The 24,766-nt window shown below is 38.4% G+C and overlaps 1 protein-coding gene across 3 annotated transcripts in view; it reads left to right on the top strand.

Annotated features, from left to right (window-relative positions):
- pex14 (peroxisomal biogenesis factor 14) overlaps nucleotides 1–24,766 on the top strand; it is a 60,725-nt gene that overhangs the window by 8,032 nt on the left and 27,927 nt on the right. For all 3 annotated transcript variants that reach the window (XM_014990574.2, XM_014990576.2, XM_014990573.2), the window contains exon 3: nucleotides 17,038–17,122. In XM_014990574.2, coding sequence (XP_014846060.2) covers nucleotides 17,038–17,122 — 85 coding nt within the window. The remainder of the gene's footprint in view (nucleotides 1–17,037; nucleotides 17,123–24,766) is intronic.

The raw sequence follows: 24,766 nt of genomic DNA, 5'->3' as shown, positions 1-24,766 counted from the left end.
CATGATTATTGGGGAAGACGGTCACTAGGTGGCAGCCACTCGTTCGGCCCCTCTGTAATTACTGAGTGGAAAGTCGCGGTGAGAAAGTGTGTGTGTGTGTGTGTGTGTGTGTGTGTGTACGTGTACGTGCAATCAAGATTGTGAGACTAGAGATTTGACAAATCTTAGCACTTCCACTAGAGAGAGAGAGAGTGTTATCTGATCTGATTCTCTTTACTTTGGTTGTAAACACATTTCACACTGCAACAAATGCAGGAAGGTAAAAGGTACAAACTTTTATTTTATTTACTTATTTTTTTAATTACCAACAATATTTTAAATGCACTGTCAGGCCCGACGAAGGAGGGTGCGACGGAAGTGACCTAAAGTTATTGGTTCACAGTTCTCACACATCTGTTGCAGCGGTCGTGGTTACGTTTTCTCTTTGAAAAGCATAAAAGCTCAATTCTCTTATTTCACAGCACTTATTGCGCATGATGCTCTGTTTGTTTCTGTGGTTAATGACACAGGAAGGGCCCTCCGGTTTATTGTTGCTGTGTTGCACTTTTATTTTTCTCTTCTTTTTTTTTTCTCCTCCTCCTCTCCGCGCCGCCTCCTTAGAGGACTCTGTATGAATTCTCACTGTCATGTCCAAGGACGAGTGGCGCAGGGTCAGCTAATTGCTTTTATGATTATGATTTCACGTCAGATTTATTGTGCATGCTCGGAGCACATCTTCCAGGTCCTGCCGACGTTGCGGGCTTTGGATGATGGTGGTGGTGCCGGGGGGAGGGGGGTACAGGGAGAAGAGGAGGGGGGGGGGGGCAATGAGTTTACAGCTTCTGGCTGTGACTTCTTGTTTAAGTGCGGGTCACACTTTTTGACTCATTAAGAGTTGAACGCAGGGGGTTGGGGTGAATCACACGGGCTTTTCCTGTAAAAGCGTCTCTTTTCTATGTCAGTAACTGTACTTGTTTTGCTCATATTTGGCCACAGAAAGCCATTTTATCAGTTTCTCTCCAACATGTGCTAAAGTTTGGAGGTCATGAGTGTGGAATGACACAGACAGGGATTTTGGGTTTTTTTTTTTCCTGTCGTTTGAACTTTTTTTTTATGAGCCATAAATCTTTCATTTTCGTTTCTGTTTGCAGATGAGATGATTAGGCTCATTCCACTCATACTGTGCCAGAATTATCGACTGACTTCTTTTTGATGTTTTCTTTTTTCTTGCTTTGGTTCCACCCACCTCTTTGAAAAAGATGAGCACAGATGAGTCCAACCCATTAAAAAAAAAAAAAAGATTTTCATTTTGTGGTTTCTGCCTTGTGTGTTCAGCTGGACTGACTGGTTCTGCATCACAAACCCCTAGAATGACTTTTTAAAAGATTTTTTTATTCATTGAATAGGTCCGCATTGTAGAAGGGAAACTGGAACGGTTCTCGCCCGCTGTTGCGTAAAAAAAAAAAATCACATATTTGGAGCAGATAGTCTCATGTCGTAAGTCAGAGCTCTTGATTTGTCGCAGTAGTTTGACCTCGCCGTGACCTCTGCGTTGCCGGGCCGCGGTGTGTCGGCTGACAGATGCAGCCTGGGAATATGGTTTGGATGAAGCTCCTCTCAGCTCACAGGAATGTTCGAGTTAGCTTTACGCAAAGTTCATTTTGGAGACATATGTAAAGTCTGTGATTAGGCTGAATTCAATAAACTTTAATGAATACTTAGGACTTTATTTGCAGGGTTTTTGTCACAGCGAGTATATTAATGTAAACGACTCGGTAACAGAGCTGTAATTTCCTATTCTCCCACAATTTAGTGAACTGTCACAATATGTTTACTTAAGAAATGATAGAAATACGACCCCGGTTTAATTACAGTGTAGCCATTTTGCCTCAATATACTTGGGAAAGTGGTCTTATTGAGCTAAGCTTTCTTTATACTCTCCATTCTGCTTTGTAATTACTCCAGCGTGATTTATTGTCTTTTCTTTGTGTTTATGGCTGTAAACTGCTCGAGTGAGTAAGTTGGTCTGAGAGCGGCTCGTCTCCTCGCACCGAGGCTGGAAATCTCCCGACGAATCCGAGATGTCTCTGCTGTCAAGACTGCTCACATCGCTCTCAGCCTCCAATGTCACTTTCAAGGCATAATTACACAAGTTGTGTTGATTAGTATGAGAAGCAATTACGGCGGCTTTCCGCCGCAAATGGGGGAATGTGATGGCTCTTGATTGACAGGAAGCATCCTGGTTTTAATAAGTAAATGACTATGGTAATTCCAGGTACTGAGACCCTCTGATTTGTCAGCATATTTCAATTTTTTTTTTTTTTTTTTTTTTTTTTTGGAGATGCCCTCTGATTTTTAATGAACATGAATTTGATTGAATCCCCCTTCATTTCCTCTTGTCTCTGCGTCCGTCTGTCTTCGCTCAGGCCGCCTCGCGCTGTCATAAAGGGGCCGTGCACCGGTGCTTTCTAAGCCATCCAGCTTCTTGGTGAACCAATTCAGCTTGCACAAAGAAAATAATTAATAATAATAATAAAAAAAAAACATAAAATGAGCAACCTACACTATTCAAATTGCCTCTTAGCATCTCGCTCGCTCTCACAAGTGCAGAAATCAGAGGGAGAAAAAAAAAATTATTTGTAATTGACACTTTGGGGAACATTTTTTCCTCTTTTTATCTGGCTTCCCAGTAAGTTATTAGCTGTTAATTTGTCTGCAAGCTCCCCTACAGCGCCAGATATTTGTTCAAATACTGGGATCCCCTTAGCGCATTTGTAACTACACTTCTGAAAATGCTGCCTTGCCTAATTATGTAATATAATACTGCCTTTTAGGCAAGTTTCTTTTAATTGAATAATATTAGTTGCCAGCTAAGGCTAAGCAGTTGGAGCTGCAGCGCTTAAAAGAGCAATCCATACTGTGTGAAAGAGTCGTACAGTGAAATACTGTTCCACCGCAGGTTAAGACGTCCACGCTTGTGTCGGTTTTTTGACTAAGGGCCAAATATTTATGCTAAAACTTGATTGGCCCAACACTTAGTCTCATATTTCTTTCTTTGTTAACCACTGTTGGCCTAATCAAGTAATTCCCTGTTTGTCTTAGTAACCCCCAATAGAGTCATACATGCATACATATAATAAAATAATTTGCTCTTGCACTCTCTAGCCTGGCTGTAATTTATATGGATTGAATGAGTGCTGCATTGTGGAAAAGCACGAGTGGACCAAACGCTCGTTTGTCACCTCTAATAAATGTTGGAAATGTAAATTATGAACTTCTGCCTTCGGATGTAAATGCACTTTATCCCAGTCCCTTTAATGTAAACAGCCCAGTCCAATACATTAAAGGCTATGGGAGCGGGGCGGTGGGGTTTTAGATTTTGGGTTTTGACTGTTTTCACAATCAATAACCAGCACAAAAGAGCTCAGATGGAGAATGTTCTAACATATCTGAAGTTGCCTTCATAAATTATTGCATGAAAGCAGGCTTGTACACCAAAAATGTAAATACATAAATGTTATTAATAATGTAGTGACTAATAGTTCTATCAAGACTGTAATAGCAGTTTAATGGAATATGACAGCAAGAATGTATTACACTTCGTACATTCAGACGGGACCTCACATGACATTTATCAGATTTCTGTAACTATTTTTTTGATTATTTTGTAAAGTTAATTGCTTCTTTTCCCTTGAACGTCTTCTCCGGGAGAGGGACAGGGAAAAAAAAAAAAACTGGTAATGGATATTAATTAATATGTGTCAGTTTCCTGGGTTTGATTAAAAATAATGAAAGCAAAATGCTAATAGGATTTCAGCGTTTCTCTGTGTGTGGCACCCTGAGATTGGGGCTTTATCTGGGGAATCTTGAGAAAAAGGAGATAGCGTGAAAGTGTCTTAGCCGAAATGAAAAGGATGTGGTGCACAAACTGAGATAAATCTTTTTTAAACCTACTAAAAACAAAAGAGCACTTGCGTAACTTATTGAATTCTGATTATTCTAGTCTAAGAAGTGCGGTCAGGAAGTGTATTAGCAGCGTGGCTCGTCTTAAAATGATCTAATTCTCATAACGAGGAGCTGGTTGAAGTTGTCAACTTAGACGAGGCTTTTTTTTGAAGCTGTAAGCGGTGGTTTAAAGTAATTTTAATAAAGTGCATGAGAAAGTGCCAGTGCGATCACTGTTTTCTGACCCTTCTCCACCTGTTGCTGCGCACTGCAAACCATCTGGCTGAAAGAACAGAGTTGCATTTTCGCCTCACTTACAACAAAGACCAGTTGGAGTGTGTGTAAATATTTCCACTTGCAAAAACAAAAATAAAAAATACAGTCAACTATGGCTTGGAATCTAAAGGAGCGCCACCTATTGGTCTTATTATAAAACTACACCTGGAATTTCCGTTCAACGACATATCTTGCACTCAATTATGCCCAGAATTTTTTAGATACATACTTTTTTTTATTTTACCATCCAAATTTTATATATATATATATATATATATATATATATTTTTTTTTTTTTTTGTAATGTGCACAATATCATACCATGTGCAATGAACGCTTAGCAGGTGTTAGTTTTAGATTTTCATCTAATGTTTTGCATCAAAATAAAATGAACAATAAAAAAAACATTATTATAACCATAATTCGTGAACTACGTCAGCTTAGCAGCGTTGTTGCTCTTGTGCTTCCATATGAAACGATGCAATAATTATGCCATGCATTGACTCAACATTTCATACTGACTCATCCGTGTTTTTCTTACTGAACCAGCGTCATTTTGTGTTGACAATAACTGTGTGAATGTGACAATTCCCCGTAGTCGTCCTGCAGACGTCATGGCCAAGACTTCTTGCTTTTCTCCACGTTCCCCCGCACTTGCCAGCAAAATGAACACCTTCTAAACATTGTCATTATGGCACGGCAAAAGTGTGAGGAACTAGCGAAGCAGAGGTTGGCACTGGCTTTACTGACAATTATCCAACACCTGGACTGGCTGCCTTCCCCGGCTTGTGCATCAACTCTGTCGACTTCTTGTTAATGCAGTGATTAACAGGAAGATTGCATTTGTTTTCCTGTATGCAGCTCTCCTGGCAGCACTACTTTGCTTTCTCTTTGATTAAAACAGTAGATGGATGGGTGCAGTGTAGCTCAGTCATAAACTTCAAAAGGAAGGGTGAGCACACAGTAACCACAGAATATAGAGTAGAGGATGAGCCACTCTTTTATTTTTGCTCCCCAAGTAGTGTTTACTGTGTACATTGGGATTTAAAGTGAGGTATTATTGGCTTGAGGTCCTTTGTAAAAAGTCAGCCGACACAGACAGTTGTTAGGAGTCCTCCGGTATCCAGTACTTGTATGTCTCCTATAAACAGAATGTCTTTCCATATAAGGGTTTATGTTTTTACATAACTGTCCTCCTGTCTGCCTTTCCTTGCTGCTCTTTTGCTACGTCATGACTCTCAAAGTACATGGAAAGTGGATTTGGGTGTCCTCGGGATGAAATAAGGGAAGCAAAGGGACTTTGAAAAAAAAAAAAGAAACAGCCTGTACTTTTGAAATGCAGAGAGTGGCATTGTCATGTGTTTTCTGTGTCAAGGTCGACAGAAAATGTCAGAACAGGTGTGCGTCTGCTTCTGAGCTGCTTGCCAACTCAGCCCCTCTGCTGTAACACGCCACCCCATGTGACATTGTAGTAGTTCACTATGGGTCTCCTCTTCTCATTCTTTTGGAGGAGGCTGGTAAAAGTTTGTCTTCTTCTGCTGCTGCCACGTGTGCGTGTCTTGATTGTCCATGGGTGTTGACGCCAAAGTTTGACGCAAATTACAACAAAAGATGCATTAGTCACATGTAACTTTCGTTTTTCTTTCAGTTCAGGATCATCCTGTTTGAGCTTTGCCGTTTAACAAGCCATGATTTCCACCATGATAAAGCAGAAGTATCATATGAAAATAAATACATTTTAGGCCAGTTTCAGACCTCCGGTTTGTTTGACAATAAGCCAATTCTGAGTTTTTAATATAAGAACACCATGAACTGGTCTTCCTGGCATGAGGTGTTTTTAGTTATCACTACTGGGAGCTTCATGCTGCATCTGTGAGAGTGCAGTCATTGTAAAACAATTATATATATATTTTTTTTTTTTACTAATATTTTAAAATAAAGGCAGAACGTTTACAGAGTTCCAGTTAGCGTGGCTATGGTTCTGGAGACTGCAGAGTGTTTACATGACTGAAAATATGAATCTTCACTTTTCCAAAAGACTCCTAACATTTCCAAATCCAATATGTTCTATGAAGCTGATGATGAAAACTTCTAAAGGATTAAACAGAGCAACTTTTCTGCTCTCTGTTCAGCCTTCCTGTTTTATTTCACAGTCTTGCTCTCGCTTGCTCTCTAGCAGCCTGAATGGAAAAAATTGGGTTACTCAGTAGAAAATACAATTTCATATAAGATGGCTTATTAAACTCCTCACTAATCCTGGAAATGACTAAGTTTTCTCTGAGTCAGAATTCCACAAGTAAGTGGACTATTATTTCTGTGTCATGGTGGCTGAAAATGGGCTAATTTCTCTGTCTATTTCTGTAAACAGTTCTGAAAGTCAGTGAAAAGGTCAACAGCGCTGATCATCAAAGGCATCTCATGTGTAAAAGAATAAAAATGTCTGCTGTTCTCAAGATTGTACCAATCTGCATCTGGGAATTGCGTTGCGAAACCTGAAATTTGTGTTTGAACTTCTCAGAAAAGGCGAACAATGTTCAGGTGGGGCAAATAAATATGCTTTTGTCATTTTCCAACCACCACATCCTTCTATGTGCAACCGAACAGGTTAAGGAAGGTTGAAATAATGAATTCTTAGTGGAACTGACGAGCTGTCTTTTCTTTCTTCCTGATTGGGCTTAATGAGATGAAAGGCAAATGCTACTTCTCTGACCCTGCTTTCTTTTCCTGCTGTCAGCACTCTGCTGCTTGTGTTCTTATCCCATTCTCTCACTGTTGCTGGTGGTTGGACACCTCCAGAAAATGAGATCTAGCTTGCATTTTTCTTTGTCACCCAGTGTGAGCTCTTTCAGGCTTTGTATATTCTCCTTTTCAAAAAAAAAAATTACAAAGATGAAGGCCCTTAAGTTTCGTCCCTCATTTGAGGGTGATTTCATCCCGACTTGTCTGCCACTGTAGATGTGTGGCCCATTGTCTTGGCAAGTGTGTCTAAATGTTTCTGACAGGTCTCAGTGAAAGACAGGCCGCAAGGGTAAACTGCCAGCGCTTTTCCTCCCCCCCCTTTCTGCTTGGCTCCACTCCATCCTGCCCTTCCCCAGTAGATGGCGATGTTTATCTTCTCTGGCTCTGCCCTGGATTAGATGCGTCTCTCTTAATACGGCCCATCCATCCCGTCTCTCCGGCTTTCCGAGGAAAGAGGGGTCTCACCCTGTGTAAAGGGTCATGCCACCAATTCCTAGTCGCCTTTGAAGACCATGAAATTGCTGATCCAAGACACATGATTAGTGTATTCAACTTGGTGACTGGAGAAGAGTTGACACGTGATTACAATGTCAGTAGAATGTCACAATCTGTTGAGCTGTCTTTGCGAGGACGGTTCAATACTAAACGTCTAAGAAGCAACAATTTGATCAATAAGATGGCGCGTTTGACTCTGGCTTTTTTTTTTTCTTTTTAAAAGTCTGCTGCCATAACTGGAAACGTGTGCCAGCAGATTGCATCTTCCCCTCATTTCATTCCTTCATTTTCCTATCAAGGTGTTTTAGTTCAAACTTGGCTCGCTCTGTTCCGTACTAAAGGGTGTGTGTGTGTGTGTGTCTCTCTCTCTGTGGCTCCACAGTGAGTGGAGCGGTTTGGATCACTGGAGGAGGATAGGCTTGTCACTGTAAGTTGCCCGTGACAGAGGCAGCTCTTCCTCCTGACACCACAACACAACTTCTGTGGTGTGTCGCTCGGACACAGGCTCCGCATTGTTTTCCTGCTGGTGCCGCTTGCATTTTGCCTCAATCAGCTAATAGGATGTGAAAGGCCGACGGGCCTCGATGATATGAGGGAAGACGCACGGAGCGGCGGAGGTTTTAAGAAAGCAGTTTGTGTTTCTTGATGTTATTATCCTGGTCGTGCAGTTGCTGCCTTCTTTCTCCGGTTGCAGAGATGAACAACAATGAACACATGATGGTTTTGGAGATTAGGGGCACTGAGGTTGTTGCCTTGTTTTTGTGTTGAGAAACTTTTGTGTACAGCTGTAAGTTAAAACATCATCAAAAATATCATTTATTTAAATTCATAAAGGAATATTGCACACACAGTAATACATTTTAGACATTTTTTCAGTTTCTCTGAAAAACTACCCAGGACCAGCAAAAAGATGCTGAAATAAAATGAGTAAAATAGAAACTTTTTACTTGATTTCAAGCAGCTTTGAGTCTTCCTCCCCATTCTGCCTCCCTCCTCTGCCTTCCTCCTCCTCCTCTTCTTCCTTCTTCGCCATCACTGCAGCCCCTCCTCCAGAGTCTTTCCAAATGAAATGTAAAATTGCCTCCATCTAAAAAGCAGTCTTTATACCACTTAACCAAATCCAGCCCTTTTTTCTCCTTAGCCCAGGTAAGACCCTTCCAACACCGTCTCTGGCTTAGTCTTAGTAACACCAGTAATACAATGGTTGTATTTTTTATATCTGTGTGTGGTGGTGCTGGTAAACAGTGTGAATCTCCCCCTCAAACTCTAGAATTGGCTTTCCTTTACAGTCCAAGGCAGAGGTTAACACTGTAACTTTTTCTACCACTCGTTTCCTTTCCCCTCAACTTTCCATTAACATACTTTTATATGTAAGTCTTTGTGGAGATTCAACGTTTTTAGCAAGGACTTTTTGTGGCTTCCTCCTCTTTGACGCTTTTCCGTCCAACTCAACTCAGCACTATTTGACTCGACACAATTTGTGGCGTTTTTCTTTACAATGGAGCACCAAGCTAAATGTGGGTGGGTTTGTCATAGCAAGGCAGCTTGAAAAATAACGAGACGTGATTTGTATGTGGCAAACCACCGTCAGGCTCCCACTATATTTTCTCATCAGCCACCAAGAACAAAAAATGTTTGCACTTTATTGGGCCACGGTGTTGATTTCAGTGTTGCATTTTTGTTCCTTAAAGGATCAGAAAATGCTCAGACACTATTATGAGTTTTCAAAGGAGTCTTTCTCGTGACTCAACCAGTGACTCCACACCGTAGCCAATCAGTGACCAGAAGTCTTCCAAAGTCGCATTTTCAGATTGACTTGGCTCGATTATATGCCGCAGTTGAGTAAATACTAAAAACCTGAGTTAATACCAAGTTCTTACTGGAAAACTGCAAAACCTGAATGAAGTAGGCTCAAGTTGAACTGAGCCAAGCTAGTGGGGAAATGGACCGGTGTGGACGGTAGCTATGACTGCTTGACACCTGTCAAGTCAGCAGTCTTTCCATTGATTAAACAACATAATATTTCTGTGTTTGAAAGTAGTCTTTTTCTATTGTTTTTATGTAATGTTTAATTTAATGAAAACTGAATTTTGGGTTTTCATTCACTTAAAGCCATAACCATCAAAATTAATATAAATGCAGCCCTGAAATACATAAATGTGTCCTTTGTTAATCTAAAGTAAGGCTTTCATTTTACGAAATTTAATCAAATTTCTCATCTTACTGGCTATATTCTAATTTATTGACATACATTTCTGTGTAGCTGAAGTTTAAAATATTTTGGTTAGGTTCACTTTTAATTTGCCCTTTTCATCCTCTAAATATATGTACTTTGTGCTTATTGGATCTAAATATAAATTTCACAGTTTGAATTAAATTATAGTAATCTGCTAACATTGTGACATGCCTGTTACACAATTTGACTTTTTCTGAGTAACTAATAATCACTTAAAAAAAAAAAGGAAGAAAGCTTTACTAATAAATGCATTAGTCAATTAATAACCATTTGTTGCACCTTCAGTTCATGCAGATTTGCATTGGAAACTTTTGAGGTCATAGCTGAATGGCACGTACAATGATATCATCAACATAGCGTCAGTGCAGCTTTTGTTCTGTGAGATAAGACATTTCTGTTGCAAAATCAGTAGCCATGATCGCTGATGATTGATTTTATATGACGGCCCTCGCGTTTTACCGTTTTTTAAGCATTTTCCGATATGTCGATGTCTCATTTCTCAACCAAACCTTTTGTTTTTCTCTGATGCATTTTTGAACCACGTTATGAGCTCACCCTTAGAGTTTTTTAGTATCAAACTGAGCTGTCTTTCTTTTTTTGATTTTTCTTACTTTAATCTGCTTACTCTCTGGTACTAAAAAGCATGTGGCGCTGCTTGTCACAGAATGTCATCGCTAACTGCAAAAGGAGGAGAAAAAAAAAGAAAAAGAAAAGCTTCAAATTACAGGAAAGAGGCACTGCATTAAAGAACAAAGGAGATCGATGGCAGTACATTAAATTTTATGCGAATGGAAAAAAAAAAATCAACTAATTAAAATTGATTACTCCTGCTTTGTAAATGTGTTTCTGAATTAAATTATTGTATGAAAACATTTTGACCAATTGAGGAGCTGAGGAAGTATCCATTACTGGATTGCAGCTGAGAAGGGGCAGGAATGTTTTGTGGTAGCTAAGTAGTTTGTTGTGCTCGACTGCGAGTCCTCCTCCCCGTCTCCCCCCGCCGCTAAAGTGCCACGGGTTAATCTCTGATGACCCTCATCTCTCAGAGCAGCTCCAGACTCACCGTTTGGGCCTTTTACCTGAATTAAAAGGAACATGCGAGTTAAAAATGGAAAAAAAGGAGGTGTTGCTCCTCTGCAGAAAGAACGGTTCTTTGGGCTTTCAGGCCACCATTGAGGGGGATGTCTTTATCTAAACTGTCATCTATCTCTCTAGTTTACTAAAGGCAACCCCCGTCAGTGACACTGACAGTTGCACAAAAAAAAAAAAAAAAAAAAAGAAGTCAGAGCTGACTTTATATCTGTTAGTTTTGCTCAGGCTTAAAAGAGAAGACAACACTTTGTTGCTTTGTGTTGTTCTTAACCCCCTCGTACTTCACACACAAAAAAAAAATCAGGTAAACCCTTTTCTGACTAATGATTATATAAAAAATGAGGCAATCGATCGCACAATCTGATGTACTCGTCGAACTGAATCATAAAATGCGTCTGATCGCTGCGGAAAATTTCTGAAGAACAAAACGTGGTCTGATCTCTGGTCTCATCTGTTCTTTGCGCAGCTCGACAGCGTCCTCGTCGGATAAGTTGCTCGGCCTTCTGCGTTTCACGCCCTCAAACCTCATTCAACGTTTCCATGTTTGACGGTGAAGTGCTTCTGAATGGAAAGTTTGGTCTGGAAACGTAGTGGCCTTTTTAAAAAAAAACAAAACGAAAAAAAAAAACAACAACTTGATTTCCGTCCAACAAACCCCCACCTCCTTTACAAATTGCATAATGTGCCTTTGATGTCATGTTTGCAGCCCTGCCCGTGGCTCTGTCACTGATACACTGCTGTATGTTGTTATTTTTAAACCTTTGCCTAGCAAATGTCAATGATGTTTTCCATGACCCTTTTTTTCATCTACTGAAACGTTGAGTCTAACCTTTAAATTTCAAACCCTGGGTTCATTCAGTAATGATTAACTATATTTTAGTTAGCATAACACTTGGAAAACTAAGCCGCTTTGTATTTGTTTTATAGCGTGAAGATTTCTTGGATTATAAATTAATCTAATCATAAAATCAAATAAATAATGAAGCTTCATCCTTTTTGGGGGGTTCATCTCTTACCGGGCCTTTAAAGCACCAGTGTCGGACCAACTGTTACCTAAATGGTTGGGTCAGCATCTCACTTCCTGATGTCTCCCAGGGTCAATAATTCCCCATAGCCGCTCCCATGAGGCCTTGCCTTTTCCTGCTAAAGGTCAACATTAAAGCAGGGAAGGTGTCACAATTAGAAGGCCGTTTAAACCTGCTCTTTTAAAAAGATTAAAAAGCACCGTTGGCCACATCAAGCAGTCAGGCGACCAAAGGAAATACAATAATTGCATTAAAACTTAATTCCTTTCTCGCAGGGCTCTGATATCAGAACAGTATTGGGTTAAGTCATTTAAGGCTGCAGCCCTAATAGCAAATCACCCATGAAAGCACCAAATTAATATAAAGCTTCATTTTTTTTTTTTTTTTTTGCCGTCTTGCATTCTCTCGCTTTTGGTCCTCCAAACATGTGTTCGAAGCGGAGAAATTTGAGACCATCCTAACATGATTTTTGATCATGTCTACCAGTCTGTTATTATATCAGGGGCACTTCACAAATGCACAGGCCAGGGCAATTTGGAATGAATTGATTCACACTGAGACTGAATCCTATACTTGCTAATGATTTTCTTTTAGCCCTCGACTGTACTAAGACCCAACTTATTGTCCTACAGTGTCCTTAATGTCTCTGCAAAACGGACCGTAAGGAGTTGTCCTGTACACTGAGGGATTGGTTTTTGTAAAAATAAAAAATAAAAATAGAAAAGAAAAAAATTAAAAGATGGTGACAGATGAAAATGAAATGAAAATTGTTTTATTAATCTATGATCTTATTCTGGATTTAGGATGAAAAATTTGCGTAGCTGTTTTGATGCATCATTTATTATTGAATAAATAGATGAGCTTAACAACAAAGATGTTTATTGTTTTCAATCTGTTATTTAGGTTATTTAACCATCACATTAGTGCAGAGTCCTATTATACCACCTCAGCTTTCATGTTTTTCAGGAACTAATGATCATTCATGTCTTTGAAAAAATACTTCTTTACAAATGTGAACTGTGGACGCTGACATTGGGATTGGGGACGTTTTTGCTTGCTGCAACCCGCTTGGCACTGAAATGCTATTTTAGGCTTGAATAACTTTGGTAAGAGGCCAACTCCAGTCTTCACAACTTGGAAACAGCAACAGTCTTTTCCGGTGTCCCATCAGAACGTTTGAAGCAAAAATGAATGCTTCAAACGTGGACCAAGAGAAGCGTCTTTTTTGTCCATCGCTGTTGTTTGCGAATGTTACTGAGGCGTCATGCAGGCCTACTAAAAACACACAGGCTCTGGACTTTTTCATGTAAAAAAAAATAACAACAATGGTGGTGCTGAGTTATAGTGAAACCATGATAGTTTTACTCAAGCCACCAGAATCATGGATAAACCCATGTAAATATAGACGACACCTTTTTTTTTTTTTTTTTTTACTATATCGTGGTTTCAAATCAGTGGACTTAATGAGCTGCTTTTTGATTTGAACTGAATTCTTCACCTGAAAACCTCTATATTACTAAAAACAAATAAACTTGAAACACTTGGACAAGTCAGATTCAACACATGAAGGATAATTTAAGGCTTTTCTGGAGTCGATCAGATACTCCAAGTGTTCAGGTAACCTACCTACTCCCCATAATGCACATCTGTATAACATCCATAGGTCTTGCGGTACGTTATAGTTAAGTGCCATTACTAGTTAGAGCAAAAATATACAACTGGTTACACGGATTCCCTCAGGCGTCCATCCCTGTGGTTCGAACTTAATTGGATTCCAGCCTCATTTCTCACAGTTCGAGGCATCACCGTTGTAATTTTCACACGAGTGCAGTGCAAAGTCTGGTCCAATTCAAACTCAATAACATTTCTGTAATCTTGTCTGTTCATCAAGTTCACTCTCTTTAAGTGTATTGGTTAATGTTATCTCTTCCTGTGATTGAGTTTTCACCTCTTTTTCAGCTTTACCTGACACTTTATTGGTTATCTGGTTTGCAAAGATTATTGCACTTTACATGGAGCACTTTGGTGCATTCGTAGTCAAAGCTTTACAAAGTTTCCCAGTTTTTCTTTAAGATTAAAATTTACTAGTTGCTCCTCCCCCCGCCCCCAAAAAAGAGAAAATTAATAAAAATTGTTCTTATTGATACCGGCATCGCAAATGCATCTTGTACTGTTATCCATCATGCGCACCCTAAAAGCCCAGTGGTGTGCTACCCAACACTATAACTGGGGTGATCCATGAGTCAATAACAAGAGTGAAATCAGTGCAATGTGGTTATAATTGATTGAGATGTCTGGATGGAACTTGTGCAAAGCCTCTATGTCATCTGCTAAGAAGTGCACTTTTCCTCTCCCAGAAGATCCACCACTACGGTTTTAACCAAATGGACATTTGCCTCATTAGTCTGCCGCTGAGCAAGCTGTGGTCCTTTCTGAGGTATCATACTTATGCCTGTTAACATTGATACAATTTTCTTGTCAATAATTGGACAACTGAAACTTTAGGGCAGTGTAAACAAGGACTGCTCATTCAGCGTATTCTTTTCTCTAATAGGTCATTACCTCTTATAGAGTCTGCACCGCTTTGTAGTTTCCTGGACTGAAAAAATAGAATATTAGATTTACTGTCTTCTTTTTTTTAAATTGTCACCTGCAGTGCCTTGAAATGGTATTTATGCTCTTGAACCTTTTTCACGTTTTGCCACGATTATGAACTCATGAGCCAAAGTGAAATAGTGCAGAGCTTTAAAGTGGAAAGAAAGTGATACACAGATTTCAACATGATTGCTTAATCCAAATCCAGATGATTGGGTGTGCATAAATTTTCATCCCACTTTAAACTGATACCTGTAAATAAAACCCATTGAACCTAATTGCCTTCAAAACGCACCTAGTTAATAAACAGAGTCAACTTATGTTTAATTCAAACTGAGTGTAAATCCACCTGTACAGTGAAGGCCGCTAAAGTTTGTTGGAGAACATTAGAGAACAAACGGCACCATGAAGACCAAGGACCACAGCAGACAGAAAGTTCTGAAGAAGTTTATGGCAGGTTTAGCTTCTGAAACAATATGCCAAATGTTTAGCAATTATTGAATCAAATTCATCCAGAAATGGAGAGACTATGTCGCAAGTGCAAACACACTAAATTGACAAACTGGACATTATTAATCAGAGAGGCATCATTTATGTTTGCAAAGGGCTCTGAACACACTCTATTAAACATGGTGGTAACGGCATCATGCTGAGAAGATGATGCCGACTGGGAAGCAAGTCGTACCTGGAAAGATGGGGAAAGCTACATAGAGAACAGTACCAAAAAAAACAAAAAAAAAACAGCTTTTACAGCTGCAAAACGCTTGACTGAGCCGGAGATTCACCTTACCGCAAACAGCGACTATAAACATACAGCCAAGCGCTTCGGTTGGGTGTTTTAGATCAAAGCTTATTCATTATTCATCACTCAGAGTGGACCAGTCAAATAATTAAAAAAATGCTCTTCATTGATGCTCCAAATTCAGTCTGAGGGAACTAGAGCTGTTTTGGGACGAAGAATGAGCAAAAGTTTTACAAGTGTAAAACTGCTTAGAGACAATCACAGATAGACTTGTGTTTATGAATTTTCACACTACAAATATTTTCTTTAGTTTTCTGGTTTTTATTTGTAAAATATATATATATATATATAACATGTTTCCCTTCTCGTTTTTTTCTACTCAAAGCTACAATCTGTTAAAAAATATCACAGAAAATGAAATACGTTATGGTTTTGACATAAAAACTTCAAAAGTTAACATGAACAGGACCTTTGCAAGGTCCTGTTCATGAACAATGACACGGTATCAAACACGGTATCAAATGAAAATTCTCAGTGTTTTCAGTGTATCTTTTGGCCCAAAGCAAAGGTTGCGTGTTCATAATGAAAATGCCATCCTCACTATAAAAGTTGAGGGTGCCTAATTTTAATAAAGATGCAGCCATTTCCACATCCTGGGAATTGCATAGATATTGTGAAACCTTTTGAACACCATCATCTCTCCCAACTAGTAGATTTGTGTGGAAATAATTTGAGCAATGATCACATCAGTAAAATTGCTTCGCTTCCTTGATGTCTCTTCCTGTAGTGTAGAGAGGGCCAGCCAGGTTTTCAGAGAAGTCGATCATTGCACCTTGGTGACAGAACCTCAACTTTTTAAACAGCTTCCCTGCCACTTCCGCCCCTCAAACAACTTTAAACTACGATTCTTTTGGATTGAAACGGGTTCATAGTATATGCAATGCATTACCCAAAATGAATTACCACTGGCAGGGCGCTCAATCACTTTGTATCTTTCAACACTAAGAGAAAAGAAGAGTAATCAAAACCTTTCAAGCTATTAGAGGGATGACTTTTACAATTGAATCATGGGGACCACAGGTGCGATAATAAGTCATCGAAACCTCCCCTCCAGTGTGTTTCTCCGTTCTCTGTGTTCCCTACATATTTATCCATTTTAGGAGGCGCCACTTCACGGCGCCCACTTCAAATTTATGTTTTAATACCATTTGAGGAAGATACCTTCCCCCCCACTCCACCAGCACTACCTCCTGCCTCCAATTCTTGGAAATGCATACTGGGTGGAAAATTAAGGTGCATCTCGAAGGAAAACATAATAGAATCGATGAACGTGGTGCACTTAAAACTACTGATGTTCTGATGCTATTTAACGTTCTGGTGCATTAACGTTTCAAGTCATTACAACAGTCAGGCGGGGTGATTTGATCACGGCAGGTTTTTAACTGGAAGAATTACAGAAGTTTTCTGCCTCGGATTCTCAAGTTATTAGATACAAATGATCACCTCTGCATTAAGTATAGATTTTCTTCCACTGCGCACTTAAGAATGGAAGTTTGTCTTTAAGAGGGTAATAGCAAATTAAGCTCCATACTCCATTTGTCCGGCACTCCTGATGGGCTAATTTTATAACTGCTGATTTGGTCATTCTCCACATTTAGCAGGAAAGTGGTCAGGTGGTCTTTTTCCTCACTACTGACTGCGAGGGGAGAAGGAGGAGGGGTGTAAATGCAACTATCAGATGGAATCCATTTATTTTTTTTCCCCCCTTCTTTTTAGCTGCGGTGGATTTATAATGAACCTTTTTCTTAAGGAAGGTCTAGACTCTTGTTTAGAGTGTTAACAGCATCAGTTTCCTTTAGGGTTACTCACATTACGTGATTACGAGGAAATAAATCCGATTTGTTTCATTCCAGGTTGCAACTGCCGTAAAATTTCTGCAGAACCCGAAGGTACGCGAGAGCCCCCTGGCCACCAGAAAGGCCTTCTTGAAGAAAAAAGGTCAGAGACTTTTCTTTAATGTTTGGCCAAATCGAGCTTTAATAAAACCATTCAGCATTTCAGCGTTTCAGTGTTTTGTTTGTTCCCTCTGGTTGAACTGGTCCAGAAAGGTCAGAGATTGCAGCTATAGCTTTTTGCTCGCAAAGGGGGTGGAGGGTGTCTGGTCCTAAAAAAAGGGGTCGATTTAGCTCCATAGAACGGGATTCAGGCCTCGTGAATAAATGACACACCAGTCAGGATGCTCCTTTGGGTTCAGGAAAATTAATATTGACAAACTCCCCCTGAGTTTTCAATGGAATTATCAATATTGCCTCCTAGCATTTTAACCCTTTTACTTAATTTAATGGTTATTGTAAATTTGAGCGACTGCACAGTAAGGGTTTCTGACAAGGGAAGGTTGAAATATTCTCTGCCGTCTAACTTTTTTTTTCTTTTGTAATTTATTCAGACATTTCGCATTGTAGAATATGGTTTGTGTAATGAAAAAGGCAAAAAAAAAAAAGTTTATTACGCTGAACTCATTAAAGTCGGCTCAATATAAGGCAGCCGTTGAATTGTGGATCTGTGGTTGAGCAGTGATGACAGAGATATGGGAGTGTGTGCGTGCGTGTGTGTGTGTGTCCTTACGACAGATTAACTCTTTGTGAGGAATGTTTTTATTGTAACTGGTCGTGAGGCAGTTCAGTACTTAGGGGACTGTGTCAGTACAGTGCTGAGGGACTCTGCCTGCAGCATTAGAGGAACCAAACAGTGAGGAGTGAGCCTAAGAGCTCTGTGACTTGGGAAGGTAACCTGAAACCAAATCCATGTTGGCCTGCTGCTACTACACACCTCTCATATGACTGTAATGATTGTTAATATCTCTTTACATTTCTTCATCTTTTAGCCTCATTATTGACAGACAGTTCCCAATCTGCTGCTGTTTTCCCAAAGCCCGAGCCGGATGACGTAATGCCGTGACTCATTTTCTTCCTATTTTCAGCTTTGTTGTGATATTTGTGGAGCCCCAGCGTCCAAAACGGTTTGCTTTTACTGCACTTTACATCCATGAAATATGTATGACCCTTTAATGCAGATTTATTTTGGTAAATCTCTTTCCACTGTAGGTCTAAGCAAGAAGTCTTGATTTGCATGAAGACATTGATCATTGGGAGAGAGCATACTTATGAGAAATGAAGCACTAAGCACAAAGTATGTTTGAGTAGCTTTTTGCACTACTCATAGCTCCGGACTTTTATTGCAGAGTTCCTTGGCAGGGAACCTGGAAATATTTTAAGCATTGTTTTTTTTTTTCTATCTGCTTGTTATCGTATTAGTTGCTGCTTTGGGCTTCGAGTTACACTTCCGATTACTGTATGTTGTTTTGTCTTTTAGTTGCATCTAATTGCAAGATCGACTATAGTACCTTTGTGGTTGTAAAAGTATTCCTGTCTTAGTTTTCTTATGTTAAGTTCCACAGATGTAGGTTTTGTTGATTCCAGCATGGTCTTTACATTAAAATTTCAAGATAATGTATGTTTTTTGATCCAGAACCATTTTACCTAAACATTTAGCATTTTATTTTGGCTATGTACTCTACAAGCTAGAATGATTAAATTAGCAATGTTGATTATTTAGGATTTGACCTGCTGATACAGATTTTGGGCAATTCAAATTTTTCTTTAGGAGCTATGATATAAAAACAGCAATCTTGAGTATTGGTTTCTAGGCTAGGACACATATTGGGAGCAGAAGTCAGGACATGGTTTGTGTGAGGTAAAACGTTTGCCTTAAAACACAATGCCTGCTTCCAAGATCACCAACGTTGGAGTCAAAGTAGATTTAGAATGGCTTCAGGATTTCTACATCTGTTTAAACGTGATTAAAATCGACTTCTCTCCATGCATAGAAATGAACGTAGATTTATAAAACACGTTTGTTTCCTACGAGCTCCTGGCTTTTTCGTGTCGTTGCTAACTTGAGCTACGGTGGACTTTTTTGCGGGCAGCAACAGGCTAACACTCTCCCTGCGTCTTCACCCAGCATGTGTTGTCTTCTCAACCTTTCGACACAGAAACTCAATCATTTCCCTCATTCCACAGTCGCCACAGAAAATGTGTCACTCTTAATTTCTAATACAGTTTAATGCCATATTTATGTAAATACTTCTCGATTTTACTCCATATTAGCAGCCAGAAATGTCAAAGCACACATAAAATGAAACAATACCATCTCCCTGTAGAGTGGAATTTAAATTGGATTCCTCTTGCTGCCAGCGCTTACGCCGGACAGCTGATGAAGGGGAAAATAGGGCCCACTTTGATTGCATGTTGCAGAATCTTTACACAATAATCTCAGTCGTGCATATTATTTTCCAGCGTATTTGGTGTCCTGATCTGCATGGAAGGATGCCTCTCTGAATACGTCTCTCTCTCTTTTTTTTTTAAAGTGATCATAATAGCGTGGTTTATTTCAATATTCATTGAAAAATATAATTTTCTGTTTTCCTTTCTCCCGTCAATTTCAGAGAATGAATTGGCCATTATGCAGTCCAATATTCCCGCCTGCCCTTCTTAAGTCCTTGAAGTTGAATAAACTGGCTGAAATATTGAAAGTTTGTCACTTTGATGGAGTGAAAATCAAGATGCTTTTTGTTCTGTAACAGAAGAGTGCAAATGAATTGCGTTTTCCACTGTCACACAACAATCTTGAAGCAATTTTGCTCCTCGCAAAGCTCTGTTAAATTTTATCCTGTTTGAGTGAAATATAATGCGCGACAGACGAGTCTAGGAAATTGTGCCGTCTGTGTCTTCCACAATTAACAGTTGTAACAACTAAAAGAGCATAGAGCCCCATTTTGGCTCCACCATTTAGCCCAGACAATTAGCAGTTTCACACATAATTACCACAAAAATCAAATTCTCAGGACAAAGTCAAGAGCATTTTCAGCTTTCAGCGTGTCACTTTGACCGTGGCCCTTGAACTGACATCACTTGATTACAAGGCTGAACGTAATCAGAGCCGAGGTGCTCAAAACTTTTCAAAATAAGTACAACCACAGCAAATGCATGTTTATATTTACTGTATATAAAAATTCTAAGAGTTGATCAAAGGGAAAAATATGATCAGGAAATGTTTTGGTCGATTTTGAAATCATAAATATTTCCTCTTTGAATTGTGAGAAACTGTGTATTTGTTGCCTTCAAAACCATCAACAGATTTGTTCAAGTGCAGGATATTATAAAAGAAATTTCAACAAATTAAACGTGGCGGACGTTTGCAATCTCTAGAAAGCAAAATAGTAAATTGAAAGTAAATGAAAACATATACATATATTTAAATTACAATAAAATAATGGATTACGGTAATAAAATAAGAAAAGTATAGTCACAGCTCATTAAAAAAAAGTAAGTTAGTACTGCTACATTTTGGTAATTCTATACATTTATTTAACTTTTGACATTATTTCTGCTGGTGTCCACTTGTACTTATTTATTTTTTAGTTTGAAAACATAAACAGCTTACCTAAAGCTGTGTAAAAAATCAGAAGTTCATAAGCCAACCCTGGCCTCAGAATCCAATATGGCTTCTATCTTCTGACTGATGTCCTGCTGGAATTGTTAGTTTACCTGTTTGGAGCATTTAAATGCCACTGGTTCGGTAAATGCCCACTTTAAAAACGTAATTGAATTCAGTGGGTGTGACATTAATCCTAAAGTTGCAGTGTTTTTAACTCGTGTACTGAAGTAAGCCATCTGATAACGGGTCATCTATTTTCAGAGCAGTGCTTGGCTCTCTGTGAACATATTTGGTAACAAAAGTAAATTTTTAAGTTACTTTTATTATCATCACAATAAATTCCACACAGTGTGGTGATAAAAGTTGTTTTTGTTTGTTGGTTCTTATATTAGCTCCATATTAGTTAGTATTTTTAGTTTGTCCTTACTTATAAAAGTTTTTTTCCAGTTTTTTCCCCAGTAAACCATTACCTAAACCAATAAAGTTTAATTTAGATAAAGTAAAGCTTTATTGTATTAGAGGGAACATTAGCTCATAAATAAAATACAGTCCATTTTGTATCCGTAGGAAATCACTTTTATTTTACATTTGAATGCCTTCCTGGTTATTATTGTGTTGAATAAATGATACTAACAGATTTCACCCTGAGAGGAACGCCGATGCTCCAGGGTCAGGGGGATTACAGGTGGGCTTTTTGTCTATTACCATACCTGGTATGAAGGTAAGGGTAGGGTTCATCATCCCAGATATTAATAGGATGTTGTTTGTAAGTGGGGTTATGTGACTCACCTCTCGGACAAAAATGACAATGACCAAGGCCTGTGAGGAAGGTAAAGGGATTGATGTGGTTATAAATTACTCCACGGCGCCACCTAGCCGAGGCCTTGCTCACTTTGTCATCAGTACAAGGCAGTAAAGCAGGGAAATGAGAGCAGAGTCGTATTTTTAATACATAAATGAATACTCTATGAGAGTGGTCATTATTTAGGGCATGGCATTTTCAAGCGGTTCTACAGAACCAAACGACTTGTATAATCCCCCTCGTCACGGCAACGTGAGAAACTGGCTGAAGTTTTCTTTAATAACCCATTGACCTCCATCTATTTATGACCCCCACTGCCATACCTTTTTTTTTTTTTAAATACGTTATTCAAAATGCAAGTAATTCTCACTCAAGGGCAAATTCATGCTCCAAGACTTGGAGGGCAGCAACAAAGGCATTCACCTTTTATTACACAAAATATTTTAGTAAGCAACTTTTATAATTGGCTGTCCGAGCTGGGTCCTGACCCATAAACCCTAGAAGTGCCAAAATCGGAGAAATAGATTTAACGTTAGAGCCTTGCTGCCTCTTTGCCCTTAAAAGATGCCCAGGGAATATGAGCCTCTGAAAATAGAGCTGTAAATAACCTGACGAGCAATGGGTTTTCCTTTAAATAAATACCGATCAGGTTTATGTTGAAAGACAATAGAAAACGTTGCCCAGATATGCAGTTTACAGTATTTATAGCTGTAATATCGAGGTGCCAGCACCGTAATTTCATGCCCCAATGAGAATGGCAAGGTCAAAGCAAATGCTTTGGCAGAGCATCTGCTAATACGGTGACTCATAAACAGGCACTACGTGTATCAGGTGCAGCAAATAATACAGTATAATGAAATACAGAATAGCTTTCCATTATTGTTCTTTTTTTTTTTTTATAGTGTCGTCATTAGGTATAATTTATGTCTTAAAAATTCATCTCCCCACAGGTCGATCTGAAATGGGGGTCCAGGGGTCATTCCACAGGTTTTGGAACCCATAATAAATCCCCAATCCCTTTTTTGTCTTTTCCTTTTATATGTAAAACTCACTTTCACCTCGTTCCTTTTTCTTCTGGATCTAAGGCTTCTTTTATTTGTTGTGGTCCTCCTCTCAGCAAATAGGCAGATCAGAGCCTACAACCAATTTAGTGAGCTGTAGTTTAACTTGAAAACAGGAATTTCCATCTTTTAGATTATATCCTTCATAAAACTGCTATGCGAACATCAAAGATGGCGATGGCTATTAAAATGTACATATATTAATCTCGGTAGCCGCCCAAATGCAGTTTAAAAAAAAAAAAAAAAAAAAGACCTTACGTTTCAAGGAGAAACTGATGGTCTTTTATGCTATTTCTTCCCTTTATTTGGGTAAACTGAGATCTCACTCAATAGTCTGTCACCATGCAGTCTGCTGTGGTCAGATGAATCGGGAGTCCAGGGACACATTATTGCTTATTTGACTGTGCAGTCTCTCTACACAAACTCAGCACATGACTTGCACCACTTCCTGGCACTAAAGACCTGCTGTAAACTGCAGCCTTGCCAAGACTTTCATTTAGTTATCCAACAGTTTTCATGGTCAGTCCTGTGTGAATTTTAATAGGTGACCAGAGATCATTTATTGGCGTAAGTTGTTTTGGAGATTTATGAAGCGAGTTGATTTTGTGCATTTTTGTTTGTTGAAACAAAGAGAAGATAAAATCCTTTTTATTTTACGGTTTTTATTTATTTATTTTTTATTTAAGATTAAGCCCGATATTCTGACTAATCTGACACTGAGAACAATTTGGATTTATTAACAGATATTCTCAATGGAGAAATTGATTAGTAAATAATAAGTAATTTATTCAATACTGTTAAACTGATTAATAAGATATTTTTGCTTTGGGTTTTTAAAGTCACACAGAAAATGTTCTTGAGGAAAACAATTAGAAGTGTTTTAGGAGATTTATGAAATGTTCTTGTTCCTCAAGAATAATTCTAATTGAGTAAGACAATTAGAATTGAACATTCTCCCCAATTATAATTTCATCCTCTCTATCAATCCCACACACATGTTTGAGAACATCTCTCGTTGCCACAGGAGCAATTGCTTTCAGCAGCACAGATGTTTTGATCCAACATGATTTTATTCACAACAGCTTTCTTGTTTCTAAAGATATGAATTTATATTACTATATTTATTCATGAATTAATACTCTAGAGCTGGGAAATATGGAAAGAAATCCTATCACAATAGCATTTTCATATCAGTCAATATCAACATATATCAAGTCACTATTTTTATAAATCTTTAATGTTCCCTGGACCCATATGGAGAGAATTGAATATACTACATGCTTATTTTTTATTTTAAAATAAATAAATAAATAAATAAATAAAAATAAGCGTGAACATTAGACATTATTTGAACGTTTATTTGACACAATCCTTTATTTTTTTTTAATTGAACACATCATAAAATGTTATATAAGTGCTTTGAATGAAGTGTATTGTGTATTTTAAACTAAAATCTCCGAGCATTACAGGAGATCAGAACAAAAACTGATATTCTTTGTTGATGGCAAAAATAAATGAAAAAAATGCATTGAAATGCAAGTTCTCAAAATTTTTCTTTATTATAGCTCATTTACATGTTAGTCTTTTAAGGATAAACAACGAAAAAATAATGTAAATAGGTAAAAAAAAAAAGTTGTTTTTGTGTAGTAAAGGATATTAAAATCTCAGTCAATTGTAAAACAGAAAATTGCATCTGACTCCTTTGCATTTGCTTACAGTGGATGAAGAAATATGTGTCGAATCTCTAAATCATCAAAGAGTACTTTAAGAAATCACTCCATTCTTTAGTAAACAGAAAAATTTTTTTTGAAGCTCCACATTACTCAGACCCTTTTAAGTTAAGTCAAGAAGGACTGCACAGATTATTATTTTTTTTATTGTTCTTATTACGAATCAAATATGATTCAATATTTTGGAACCAGGCCTAGTTCTTGCTTGTTGTCTCTAGCTTTTCCTTTTAATTGTTTTATTATAAATGCGTTAACGTTGTTTTTAATATAGTTTTATCATAAGTTGCGTAATTATTTCCCTTTGTTTAGACCGAGATACTCATTAAATGATGAGATCCACAGCAATGGCAGCATATGGTAGCTGAAATAAAATCCTTTCTTCCCACAAAAGGAAATGTTCATATTAGATTTTTTTTTCCTCCTCCTCCCCTCTGATTCTCCATCTGGGAGCCCTTTGCAATTTAATCATCACTAAAATCATTAAAAATATCTGAAGATTAAATTATATTGGCATTTGCAAAATTATGTAATACATTTACATTACAATGAAGAA

This window comes from Poecilia mexicana, unplaced genomic scaffold (assembly GCF_051168715.1).
Source record: "Poecilia mexicana isolate PSO_F unplaced genomic scaffold, ASM5116871v1 scaffold_7, whole genome shotgun sequence".
Classification (NCBI taxonomy): Eukaryota; Metazoa; Chordata; class Actinopteri; order Cyprinodontiformes; family Poeciliidae; genus Poecilia; species Poecilia mexicana.
Note: the sequence above shows the minus strand (reverse complement) of the source record. Positions and strands in the feature narration are given on the sequence as shown.